This window comes from Somniosus microcephalus, unplaced genomic scaffold (genome assembly GCF_052327205.1).
Source record: "Somniosus microcephalus isolate GS21.2 unplaced genomic scaffold, FLI_Smic_1.0 unresolved_chr6, whole genome shotgun sequence".
Taxonomy (NCBI): Eukaryota; Metazoa; Chordata; class Chondrichthyes; order Squaliformes; family Somniosidae; genus Somniosus; species Somniosus microcephalus.
In genome coordinates, this window is record NW_028225184.1 from 23,429,365 (window position 1) to 23,442,765 (window position 13,401).

The 13,401-nt window shown below is 42.4% G+C and overlaps 2 protein-coding genes across 2 annotated transcripts; both read right to left on the reverse strand.

Moving 5' to 3' along the window:
• Positions 1–4,903: 4,903 nt before the first annotated feature.
• LOC147087127 (NACHT, LRR and PYD domains-containing protein 3-like) lies at positions 4,904–6,016 on the reverse strand (the record flags this gene model as incomplete). Its single annotated transcript, XM_085978056.1, has 3 exons — positions 5,670–6,016; positions 5,128–5,298; positions 4,904–4,985 (listed from the first exon to the last, which is right to left on the reverse strand). Coding segments are annotated over exons 1-3 (492 nt in total), but the record flags the coding sequence as incomplete, so codon positions are not given.
• Positions 6,017–8,721: 2,705 nt separating this feature from the next.
• On the reverse strand, positions 8,722–12,058 carry LOC147087128 (NACHT, LRR and PYD domains-containing protein 3-like). The gene is made up of 2 exons (XM_085978057.1): positions 12,049–12,058; positions 8,722–10,661 (listed from the first exon to the last, which is right to left on the reverse strand). Exons 1-2 carry the CDS (start codon positions 12,056–12,058, stop codon positions 8,884–8,886), a joined length of 1,788 nt encoding a protein of 595 aa, XP_085834183.1. The 3' UTR covers positions 8,722–8,883.
• Positions 12,059–13,401: the final 1,343 nt, after the last annotated feature.

Below are 13,401 nucleotides of genomic sequence, written 5' to 3' on the forward strand. Positions count from 1 at the left end.
CGTTAGCTGAGAGCTTTAACATGCAAGACTTGTGCCATGTGGGATCTCCAGGATGTTTGCTGTGTCCTGGATAACCACGTGTGCAAGAAGTGCCTCCAGCTGCTCGATCCCAAGCTCTGGCTGGAGTTGCCGTAGGGCATACGGGAAGCTGAGTATTACCTGATCACATGCTTCAGGAGGTGGTCACCGCACAGCCAGAGACAGTTCAGGAGGACAGTTGGTGGGTGAACGTCTGGCAGGATTGGAAGTGGCAGGCATTGCAGTAATTCTCCAGGAGTGTGTCACTGTTAACCCTGTTTTCTGTTTTAACTCCCAGTGAGGGTGAGTGCAGTCCAGGGTACATCCACTGTAACATGGAATAAATGACTGTACAGAGAGCTAAAGCAAAGTACAGAAATGCAATTGTCATAGGGGATTAGACAGACAGTGGGTTAAAAAGGTGTTTCAGCATCCGGCAATATGAGTATCGCAAGGTGTGTTGCCTCGCTGGTGCCAGTGTGAAGACATAATGTTACAAAGGCAGAACATTTTGCGGGGGGAGAGGAACAGCCAGATGTCACGGTCCATGTTGGAACCAATGCCAGAGGTAGGAAAGCTGTTCAGGTCCATGGGAGAGAGCTTCTGGAGCTAGAAAGAATGTTAAAGAGCAGTACGTCAAAGGCAGTAATCTCTAAATTACTGTCAGTGCCACGTGCTTGTGAGTATAGGAGCAGTAAAATAAGGCAGATTACGACTTAGCTGAAGAAATTGTACAGGAGGGAGGGCTTCAGATTCCTGGGGCGTTGAGAGCGGTTTTGGGTTCAGGGGGACTTGTGCAAGATGGATAGGCTGCACCACATGAGGGTTTGGACAAATGCCCTGGCAGGAAGGTTACCTAGTGCTGGTGGAGGAGTATTTGAACTATTTTGGCAGTGGGAGGGGCACCAGTGTGAAACAATAGAGAGGATATGCAAGCTTCGGAGGACTAGGAAAGATGAAGAGTATTCAAGCAGAGATTAGCTCAGAAATATGATGGATCAGAGGGGAAAATGTGACGCAGACTGATATGGGTTTCTAGCGCATGTGCACAAAGGAATGGATCGTGATGAATAATGTTGGTGAGCTGCAGACACAAATATTCACACGGGATTATGATATAGTGGCAGTAATGGAGACGTTGCTCAAACAATTGTAGGATTGGGGACGTAATATTCCTGGATCACAGTATTCAGGAAATATAGGGAAGGAAAAAGGACGGGGTGCCAGTCTTGATCAAATATACTGTTACAGCCCTTGAAAGTGATATTGTGCTTGAGGCTTCAAAGACAGAAACTTTTAGGTTAGAATTAAGGAATAATAGAAGAGCTATCACGTTTTTGGTAGTATACTATCGCCGAAAAAATAGTGGGAACGGACTAGAGGAGAAATTTGCAGGCACATTGCAAAGAGATGCAAGGGCTATAGACCAGTGCCAAAAAGGGATTTAAATGAGCTAATATAGACTGAGAAAATAACACTGTAAAGGTCTAAGAAATGGAGGGATTAAGGAAATGTGTACGAAAGAAACTTCTTTATCAATATATTTCCTGCCAATTGAGAGAGGAAGCAGAGCTGTATCTAGTCCTTGAGAATGAAGTGCGGCATGTGAAGCGTGAGATCATTTGGGAAAGTGATAAACATTATCATTAGGATTCGTGTAATTATGGAAAAGGAGAAGGTAAAGTCTAATGTGAACATACACAAATGGAGGAGGGTTCTAAAAGAATTTGGCCCAAACGGATTGGAATAAAAAATAGCAGATAAAGCAGTCGATGAGCAATGAGAGGCCTTTAAAGAGGTGATAGTACAGGTATAGACTAGACACATTTCCATGAGGGGGAAATGAAGGATAACCATAAATACAGCTCATTGGATGACTAAAGATACAGACATAACAAGGAAACAGAAAAAGGAAGCTAATGATTCAAGTCTGTTTCATATATCAGTGCAAAACTAAATGTAATACAGGAAGCACAGAGGGAACAAGATAAAATAAATAAAAGGCAAAGAGACCAGATTGGTTCCTGAAAGGGAACACAAAAGTATTTTATAAACATATAACTAACTAAAACAAAGAGTCAAAGTCTGAGCTGGCCCAATTAGGGATCGTTTTGTGGAAACAGAGGGCACGGCTGAGGTACTAAGTGTGTCTTTTGCATCTGTGCTCAGTAAAGACAGGATACTGCCAATGTAACTGGAAAGGAGGAGATAGTAAATAAACTGGATAGGATAAAAATGAAAGAGGAGGTACTTAAAAGTTGGGCTGTAAAATGTAGAAACGTCACCCAGACCGGATGGGAAGCATCTTTGGTTGCTAAGGGAAGTGAGGAGAAAATTGCGGAAATACTGGACACAATCTTCCAATTCTCCTTACATATGGGAGCGGTGCCAAATCACTGGGAGATTGCAAATGCGACACGACTCTTCAAAAAATGGAGAGGGCTAAACTCGACGACTACAAAAGATTCATTCGACGCCGCTGTTCGGGCAACATTTATGGACAAAAAACCATACCAAAATTAATTTTCATTTGGAAAAAAGGCACTAATAAATTAAACCCAGCAAGGATTTGTTGATGGAAATTCGTGTTCTAATAACTTTCTTGAGTTTCTTGATGAAGTATCAGAGAGGGTGGATGAGGGTGGTAGGGTTGATGTTTTCTATGTGGAGTTCCATGAATTGTTTGATAAAAATTTAAACTTGATAGCAAAATTGAAGCTCATTGGATTAAAGCAGCAGCGACTTCATGGATACGAAATTGGCTAAAGGACAGCAAGCATACGGCACTGGTGAATGGCTGTTTTTGAGACGAAAGGGAAGTGTGCAGCCGTTCCACAGGGTTCGGTCTTGAAACATAATTTCAAGGTTTGCGAATTAAATGATACTCGAAATTGTTTGAACATTGTGGAGGATAGTAATCGGTTCAAGAGGATATAGACAGACTTGAAAAATGGGCATACAAATGGCAAATGAAATCTAATGCAAAGACGTGTGAAGTGATTTATGTTGGTAGAAATAATGATCCAATATAAACTAAATGTTACATTTTAATGGGCCTGAGAGAAGTTGCAGAGTAAAGTTAAAGCGGATGATGGACTTCAGTTATGTGGAGAGATTGGAGAAACGAAGATTGTTCTCCTTAGAACACAGCTGGTCAAAGGGATATTTAACAGAAATGTTAAAAGTTAAAAGGGGAGTTTTGTTAGAGTAAAACAGGGAAATGTGTTTCCACTGGCAGAGGGTATGTACCCAAATGAGAATAATTACTTTACACAGCGAGTTGTTCTGATCTGAAATGCACTGCGTGAAAGGGTGGTGGAAGCAGATTCTTGAACGTTCTAAAGGGTATTGGTAAATAATCGATACCTCTCTCCCTATAGCCCTCTCTCTCCCTTTGTCCCTGTCTCTCTGAAAGGAATTTCGATTACTCTCTCACTCACTTCCTTACTAACTGGCCCCCCTTCTACACTAGGGCTGGGATTTCCTGGATGCCATGCCAATGCCGGAGTCGCACACTCACAGTGGGCGGTCTGCGGGAAAATTGCGGCAACATTGCCCAGACATTCATCCCATTGGCAGTAATGGACGAAAACCCGCGGGAAATGCAAGGGCAATGTTCATAACTTTCAGATACTTCACCGGATGCGGGCGAGACCTGGTACATTATCTTGCATCTGGATTTCGTCAGTATTACCTTGACCTCTCACTTTCAGTTTTCAAGTTCATTGTTGCATTGATAATTTAAGTTTGAACAAATAGCCTTTAAGACCTTTAACCAATGCCCGTTGTCATTTAAACCAAGGTCTTCCTTCAGCAAAGGTATCCTTTATTTTGTTTTGCCGTTTCCTCAATCGATATATAGTTACACAAAATCTGATACATATTTTATTAATTCATATGTATTTAATTTCTACACTTAGTCTCTTGATTTGTTCTGCTCTTCCCGCTGCCCATCTCATCAGCCCCTCTGATCCATTGGTTACTCTTCATTCAGCCTGATCCCAGTTCCAACGATTCCCCCGTCCTGTCCTTTTCCTCGAAGTTCCGATTCCCACTCTCCAGGGGATCATTTCCACTTTCTTAGCGGGGCGATAAAGTGGCTTTAGCGGATCAGGTGTGAACCCGCACAGGTTCACTTCCCAGCAAGGCACTGGGGACTGATAATGACCGCGGACCCTGGGTAATGTTACCCCAAACCCAGGAATACCGATTGCAACCGTCAGCGTCCCACTGCAGCCCAGACTGAGCCCCACTCTGGGCCCTTCCTGTCTGTACATTTCCCCAGTGCCCCATTGGGGAACATTCAGCCTCGGATGTCCTGCAGAAGCAGCAATGTGGGGCTGGGCGGCTGAGTCTCGTGTCCCTGTGGCTGGGGCTCTGACTTAAAAATGGGAGATGATGCCCGCTCAGCTCGAGCTGGAAACCCTTAAAGGGGCTGATAGGATTTAAACCTGGAGCGCGGCCGCTTAAAGAGGAGGGGCAGAATATCGGGCAGAAATGGTCATATAATGAGTCCAGTGATTGTCATCAATTGAAATGTTCACACATCCACACTCAGTCCACGTCTTGTTCCCTGCAGCAACTCCAGCTGTTTCTTTCCATTGGAACTGAAATGATTATCTCTCAGCCTGAAACATATTAAAGATTAAACAGGGATTAACCAGTTTCCACAACAGTGTAAATAGCAGGGTGACTGGTGTTATTATTTAATAATAAATACAGGGAAATATTACCCGTAAAGGTGATGGAATCCCATTTATATTTTACCTACCATCTGAAACATGAACACAAACACTCACCAGATCTTCTCCAGGCTCCCGCAGTTCAGTATGAGGTGGCGGAGAGTGGCGACAGATCGGTCTGTGAAGGAGTTTGATCCCAGGAACAGAATCGCCAGTGACTGAATTGTACTGAGAGCGGAAACGAGATCTTCGGTACAAGAATCTGTAAACCCATTATTATCCAGACTGGGATCAGAGAGAGAGATATAAAAAGAATCAAAGTAAACCTCCAGAGTTTATTAATAACACAATGACTGATAGTAATAATAATGTACAGTGTCAGAAATCCAGTTATCATAAACACAATCTCACATAGTCTGCTACTTACTCCAGTTCCTGTATTTTACAGTCCGGGTTCATCAGAGCCCCAGACAGTAGTTTCACTCCTGAATCGCCCAGTTTATTAGAACGTAAGGACAGAACCGTCAGTGAGCAGGTTGTATTGATAATGGAGGCGAGGTCCGCGGCACAAGAAGCTGTGAGACCGACATCATCCAGCCTGGGCGTCAAAGAGAGTAATACATCGAATTAGTGTTGATGTAAAAAGACTACTGAGCACTTGGTTTGGGTATAAATCAAGACTTTAATCAACTGTTTCACAACCGTGAGATTCTAGTTCCATCACTAGTTGCTGGTTACAAAAACGTCCTGAGCAAGCTGGGCCCACGCCCGATATTTATACTCCTTGGACGGGGCCACCATCTGGCCGCACAGTGTTATTTCATGAGTCATTTCTCCATGAATGATAAGATTCATGACAAGTGTACTTCCCCATTGTTTCCTAATAACACTATTATGGATATTCATAATAATGTACATTGTCACGCATCCAATTATTATAAACATAATCTCACACAGTCTGTTATTTACCGCAGTGTCTGTATTTTACAGTCCGGGTTCCTGAGAGCCATAGACACAAGTTTCACTCCTGAATCTCCCAGTTTATTATAACCCAAGTACAGCTTCGTCAGTGAGCGGTTTGTAGAGAGAGCGGACGCGAGATCCTCGGCACAAGAATGTATGAGACTGTTATTATCCAACCTGAGGATCAGGAGAGAAAGAGATGAGAGAGGGGAGATCCCAAGGGCAGATCCCAAGTTAAAATTCATAAAACTATTACATATACTACTAAAAATGTACAGTTTATTAATAACACTATTACAGATACTAATAATAATGTACAGTGTCAGACACCCAGTTATAACAAATCTCACACAGCCTGGTACTTACCATAGTTCCTGTATTTTACAGTCCGGATTACTCAGAGCCGTAGACAATAGTTTCACTCCTGAATCTCCCATTGTGTTGAAACTCAGTCTAAACACAAACCGACAGAGAGTGAGAGAAATAAACTGAATCAAGCCCCGGTTCATTTATAAGTTTTTTTCTCTTTTGGATATTACAGGAAACAGAAAGTAAACTTCAGGAAGTTTATAACCAGATTTTTCTGTCACTGGCAATGAATAACACTCTGTCCAACTCCCCATATAATCAGGGACGGTCAGTAAATGCATTTTTTAAATAAAGTGCTGTCTGTGTGAAGCCCTTAAATGTCCCTCAGCCAGGTTTCATTTCCTGATGATTAACCTCCTTGAGCTCGGTGACCGGCCCCGTCAAGTTGGAGAAACTAGTCTCATTTCTGCTGTTCTTTAACTGACGGATTTAATGGGATTGGGGCGATTTTCGCGGAAATAAATTATACAGGGTGAATTTTTGAGGAGGTAACAAGGAGGGTAGATGAGGGTAGTGCGTTTGATGTAGAATATATGGATTTTGGCAAGGTTTTTGTTAAGGATCCACATGGCAGACTGGTCACGAAGTTGAAGGCCCATGGGATATAGCACAAAGTGTCAATTTGGATTCAAAACTGGCTCGGAGACAGAAAGCAGAGGGTAATGGTTGATGAGTGTTTTTGTGATTGGAAGGCTGTTTCCAGTGGGGTTCCGCAGGGCTCAGTACGGGCTCTCTGGCTTTTTGTGGTATATATCAACGATCTTCACTTGAATATAATGGGTATGATTAAGAAGTTTGCAGATGATACTAAAATCGGCTGTGTGGTTGATACTGAAGATGGAAGCTGTAGACTGCAGGAAGATATAAATACATTGGTCAGGTGGGCAGAACAGTGTCACATGGAATTCAATCCGGAGAAGTGTGAGTTAATGCATTTAGGGAGGGCTAACAAGGACAGGGAATACACATTAAATGGTAGGACACTGAGTATTGTAGAGGAACAAAGGGTCCTTGGATTGCATGTCCACAGTTCCCTGAAGTTAGCCGGCCAAGTAGATAAGGTGGTTCAGGAGACATATGGAATGCGTGTCTTTATTAGTAGTGGCATAGAATACAAGAGCAGGGGGCTATGCTTCAACTGTATATGACACTAGTTAAGCCTCAGCTAGAGTAATGCGTGCAGTTCTGGTCACCACATTACAGGAAAGATGTGATTGCACTAGAGGGTACAGAGGAGATTTACAAGGGTGTTGCCGGGAATGGAGCATCTTAGCTATGAGGAAAGACTGGATAGGCTGCGTCTGTATTACTTGGAACAGAGGAGGCTGACTGGAGACCTTATTGTGGTGTACAAAATTATGATAGCATAGATAAAGTGGATTGAAATGACCTATTTCCCTTAGCAGGTCAAAATCCAAGGGGCCCAGATTTTAAGTAATTTTTGGAAGGTTTACAGGGGATGTGAGGGGAAATTTCTTCACCCAGAGAGATGTGGGGGTCTGGAACTCACTGCCTGAAAAGCTGCACTAGGCAGGAACCCTAACCACATTTATAACCTACTTGGTTGTGCACTTTGCATGCTCTAACCTGCAGGGTAACGGAGCAAGAGCTGGGAATTGGGATTAGGCTGGATAGCTATTTTTTGGCCGGCGTGGACACGATGGGCTGAAATGGCCTCCTTCTGTGCTGTAACTTTCTATGACTCTATGATTCTATTACATGAATCCCTTTACTTTATACACTGTGCATTATATTAATCTGTATAATATCTCGGGGTGAGTTATATTGTCAAACATTGCTAACTGCTGCTGTAATGTCCCCCAGGATTTTATGTAACAAGGAGAGTTTTTTCTGTCCCGTTACAAGTTTTAAATGTCGTTGTGCTCCTAGTTTATAGGGGAGGGGAGTCTCTCACTTTATTTCCCATTAAACTGGCTCTGCATTTATTTCAGGTGTCACTGGCCCGACAGTTTCTGGGGAATTTTTGTAAGTTCCCTTCCGATGCGGGACCTCACACATAGGGCGCGGATTATGGGGAATTCCCGGGTTCACTGTCCCCGGTTTCCCCAGGAGCCACCCGCTGTCTGCGAGGCCCCAAAGCTGGCCGGTGTGTGTCTTTACTCCGGGACTCATACCCCACAACCTGTTAGATTGGAACCTTTTTAACAGAATTTAGCTCCCAAACGTCACTGAAGCTTTGGCCTGGATTCGAAGCGTGTGGCCAGAATCCACGACCCTCTGACTCAAAGGTGCGAGTGCTGCCAGCTGGGTGAAGAGAAGGTGAATAACTTGGCGAGTGTTAAGGGCGGTTTCATTGATGAGTTAAGATAACATACTGACGTCCTTCGGGGAACGCTCCGCTCGCCCACTGGCGGGTCACTGCCCGAAAGCTGTGCTTTGCTCTTTCTTACTCAATGTTTGGTGTTTCTGCTCCCCTTTCCTACACACGTTGACATTCCGGTGACTGTCACTGACCCCTACAACTTGGGATGAGCGTGTGATGCTCTGACTAAAGGACTGCTGCAATTAGCAGCCTCTACAATGGAGGTATCTTAGGTAGTGAAAAATAGCAATAAATCTGATTTACTGTAAGTAAATTATCAGACTCTCAGTGACCTGTATTTGCTGATCCGATAAAGGTTGTAAAATCCCTATTTTTTCACAAGGATGCATTTTAGATTCTCCAGTCCTTAGGGAATTATTGACCGATCCTCTTATATAATTGATCATATTTGTGTTGTATCTACTTCTCTCTGGTTTTACTGAACTGTTTGTTTCCGTTCATTATGGAGCAACAAAACAATCCCTAACTGTTCTACAATTCGCCCAACAGTTAGAGGCAAATAAACAGTTACCTCAACTCCCGGCATTTGTGCAGTACGGGTCCCAGCCGTTGGAGTCCTTCACACTGAAGGTAACAATATCCGAGATCGAGCTTTTTAATTGTATCACAGAGCCCAATGACATGAGACAGGACTGCACAGTCAATCGGGGTGAGTAGCAATCCGCTAAATCTAATTGTCTTCACAGATCCCACTGTGGTCTGAACCAGTGCTGTATTCTGAGATTCAAACAGATAGTGGAATGTGTTCAGGAGGGTCCTTTTACCAGTTTCACTCGATGTGTTTGCAATCTGGTCTTCGATATTTTCCTTCACCCAGTCAATCACTCGGCAGGTGGTTTGATGAAGAAATGAACCCAGAAACTCCTCCAAGGGTCGAGCTGCCTGTGTGGAGGAGAGACCAGCAACAAAACGGAGAAATATCTCAAATCGCCCATCTTCCTTGCTGTGGGCTTCTCTAAGGAGTTTCAGGATGTCCCCGGGATCTGGAGTCAGGAATTGTGCGAGTGCGGCTACAAACTCTTGGATGGTGAGGTGTGGGAATGTGAACACCACGCTCTGGGCAGAATCATCTCTCTCCAAAAGTTCCATCATGAACCCAGACAGGAACTGGGAAGGTTGTAGATTGTACTTGATCAAATCTCCATTTCTAAACACAATCTTCTTCTCTGAGACTCCTGAGAATGCCATCTCACCAATCTTCAGTAACACATCTCGGGGGCTTTCAATCTCTCGGCCATGGTTTTTCAGAATATTGTGAATATAGTAGGAATATAGTTGGGTGATGGTCTTGGGAACTCGCTGCTGCTTCCTGTCTCGTTGTTTAAAGAATGGTCCCAGTGACAGACCGAGGATCCAGCAGTAGGAAGGGTTGTAACTCATGGTGTACAGGATCTCGTTTTCCTCCACATGCTTGAAAACAGCTGCTGACACCGTCTGATCTTCAAAGAACTTGTTGAAGTATTCCTTCCTTTCTTCACCAACAAATCCCAGGATTTCAGCCCAGACACTGATGTGAGCCTTTTCTAATAAATGTAATGCAGTGGGGCGGCTGGTCAGTAAAACTGAACATCCTGGGAGCAGCTTGTGCTGTATTAAACTGTACACAATGTCAGAAACTTCACACCAGTCTTCAGGATCTGTGCACCTGTGCTGCGGTTCTGTATTTCTCCGATTGTCAGAAAAATCGATGCTCTCCTTGAATTCATCCAAACCATCGAATATAAACAGCAATCCCTCTGGGTTCTTCCAGAGCTCTCGCAGATTATTCCCAAAGTAAGGATACAGATCCAGTATCAGATTCCTCAGGTTTATTCTACAGGTAATAGCGTTTAAGTCCCGGAATTTAAAGCTGAAAACAAATTGGAAGTGTGGGTATATTTTCCCAGTCGCCCAGTCATAAACAATCTTTTGTACCATTGTTGTTTTTCCAATCCCTGGGACTCCGCTCACTGCTGCTGAGCTCCCAGAATTGGATCGCCAGAAGATAGCCTTCATTTTCTTGATGAATCTGCCTATCCAGGAAAAACTGCTGTGGAACAATTGATCAGTTCGGATTTTCTCCAGCTCTCTCCGGAGATGTTTCTTTCTCCACTCTTCATGGTCTCGGCCTCTTGCCAGCAGTTCATGTTCTACAAGTATCCGATCTCGAACAGTAGAAATGACCGTTAGCTCAGCGTATCGATCAACCAGCTGGAAATTCATAACCTTCTCCTTTATTAGGATAGTGTTCACTCTCAGTGTTTCAGTTTGTACCCGGAGTGTTTCCTTGTGTTTCTGTTGAACACCTTTAATTAGAACAGACAGAAAGTGGTTTTTAGTATTAGTTACATATTTATGAAACGACTTCTAAATTATATTTTGCATTGCAGTGAAGATTCGTGAAACAATTAAATCATAAATTCAATAGATTCGGTGCAGAACATTACCACGCAGTGAATGGCTGTTGTTACCTGGGCGAGGATGTAAAATGGGCGCTAACGCATTAGCCACCCAATACAATCCACTTCCAATATTGCCTTCTATAATCACTAAGAAATGATTCAACTGTGCACCTGATTCGAATACTTACTAAAATAAAGATTTGGTTAAAATGTCACATTTCCCTATGATGATTATTACACAGAATTACATCGAATTGCTTAGAATATAACGCAAAAAATCAGCCCATTCAGCCCATCTCCACCATTCCGGGGTTAGTTCTCCATTCGAGCCTCCTCCCATCATTCCACATATTGCTCTAGTAGCATAATCCTTTATTTCCTTCTCCCTCATATGCTTACCTAGCTTACCTCTAAATGCATCTATACTATTCGCCTCAACTACTGCCTGTGGTAGCGAGTTTCACGTACTCACCGTTCTCTGTGTAAAGAAATTGCTCCCGAATTCCCTATTAAATGTCTTTATAATGATGACCTCTAGTTTTGTTATTTCAAAAAGTGGGATTATTCGCTCTCTATCTAATCTCTCAAAATCTTTCATAAATTTAAAGCGCTCTATTAGGTCACCCCTCAGCCTTTTCTTTACAAGATAAATGCCACCCGGCCTGTTGATCCTTTCCTGATATGTATAACCTCGCAGTTCTGGTATCATCCTTGTAAACCTTTTTGGCACCCTCTCAAACGCCTCAATATCCTTTCTATAATATAGTGACTGGAATTCTAAACAGTACTCCAAGTGTGATAAAATAATGTTCTATACAAGTTTAGCATAACTTGTCAACTTTTCAATTCTATCCCTGTAGAATTATGCCCAGTGACTGTTTTTCTTTGTAATGGCATTAATAGCCAGCGACCACACTTATAATGATTTGTGTATTTGTTCTCCCAGATTCCCATCCTCCTCTACCCCATTTTGATTCTAATTACCCAAGTACTGTGTGACCTCCATATTTTTCTTCACAAAATGTAATAACTCACAATTATCTATGTTGAAATTCATTTGGCAATTATATGCCCATTCTGAAAGTTTATTAATATCTTCTTTTAAGTTATTGCAGTCATCCACGTTATTTAATATTCACCCGCCCCACCAAGTGTGGTGTTTTGTGTAAACTTATAAATTATGTTATGATTTTAAAGTGTTAATCGTAAATCTAATTTGTGAACAACTGTGAGCCCAGCACTGATCCTTGTAGGACCCCACGTTCAGCCACTCTGTGTAGCTAACTGTTACCTGCAGTCATTGTTTTCTGTCTTGCAGGAGCTTGCTGTTCATTCTGATGCTTATCCCTTGACTCCGTATTCTCTGCCCTTATTCATTGATCTGTATATGTGGTATCTTATCGAAGGCCTTTTGGCAAGCTAGATAAATTACATCTACTACATTAACCTCGTCTACTCTCGCTGTTATCTTTTCAAAGAATTCAGTGAGATTGGTCAAGCAAGAATTTCCATTTTGAAATCCAGGCTGTTATTATGTTTTTGGTTTCTACATTCTATTTTCTCCCTTATTTGGGATTCCATTATCTTCCCTGTAAGCGATGTCAAGTTGACTGGTCTATAGTCTCCTGGAGATGTTCTGCCTCCCTTCTTCAATGTAGATATAACATTAGTTATCTACCAGTACTCTAGCACTACAACTTTCTCTAAATAATTATTAAATAGGTATAATAGTACCTCAGCTATCTCGCCTGTAGAGACTTTATAATACACAGATGCAATTCGTCCAGACCAGGCGTTTGATTCTCCTTGAGTTAGATTAATTTAAGAAGGTAAGTCATAAGAGCAGGAATAGGGCATACAGACTTTTGAGCATGTTCCAACATTCACTACGATCATGCCTGAAATTCTACATCAACTCCACTTGCCCGCCCTATCCACATATGCCTTGATTCCCTTTGTGCCAGAAATCTACCTATCGCAGCCTTGAGTATATTAGGCGACTGAGCATCCACAGCCCATTGAATTAGAATTCCTAAGATTCACAACTCTCTAATGAAGACATTCTCCTCATTTCAGTCTTAATTGGCCGAGCCCTTATTCTGAGACTATGCCCCCTAGTTTTAGACACTCCAGCCAGGGGAAAATAACTCTCAGCATATAGCTTGTCAAGCCCTCTATGCAGGTTATACGTTTGCTTGAGGTCATCGCTCATTCTTCTAAAATTCAGATACTATATGCCTATTCTGCACAATATTTCGTTGTAAGACAGCCCTTTGATCCCAGGAATCAATTTAGTCAATCTAGCAACCCTCCAAGGCAAGTTTATCCTTTCTTAGGTAAGTAGAACGAAACTGTACTCAGTACTCCTATTTTATTATATAAACGGTTATATAAATTCTAATATTGTCTCCTGATGTCATGTACCCCTGACACTTCTCTCGAGTAATTACTGAAGATATTTAATTATTCAATAATTCTGCTATGCCGATAATATAGATCCTGAACTTTACTATAGACATCTCACGATTCTGGTTATATGGAAGCTTTGGCATCTAGTGAAGTGTTGTCCAAATAAATATCCCTGAGTATCCATTGGTGTTACCCACATGCACTATTTTTAGTAGCAAATGCCGTATGCCACAAC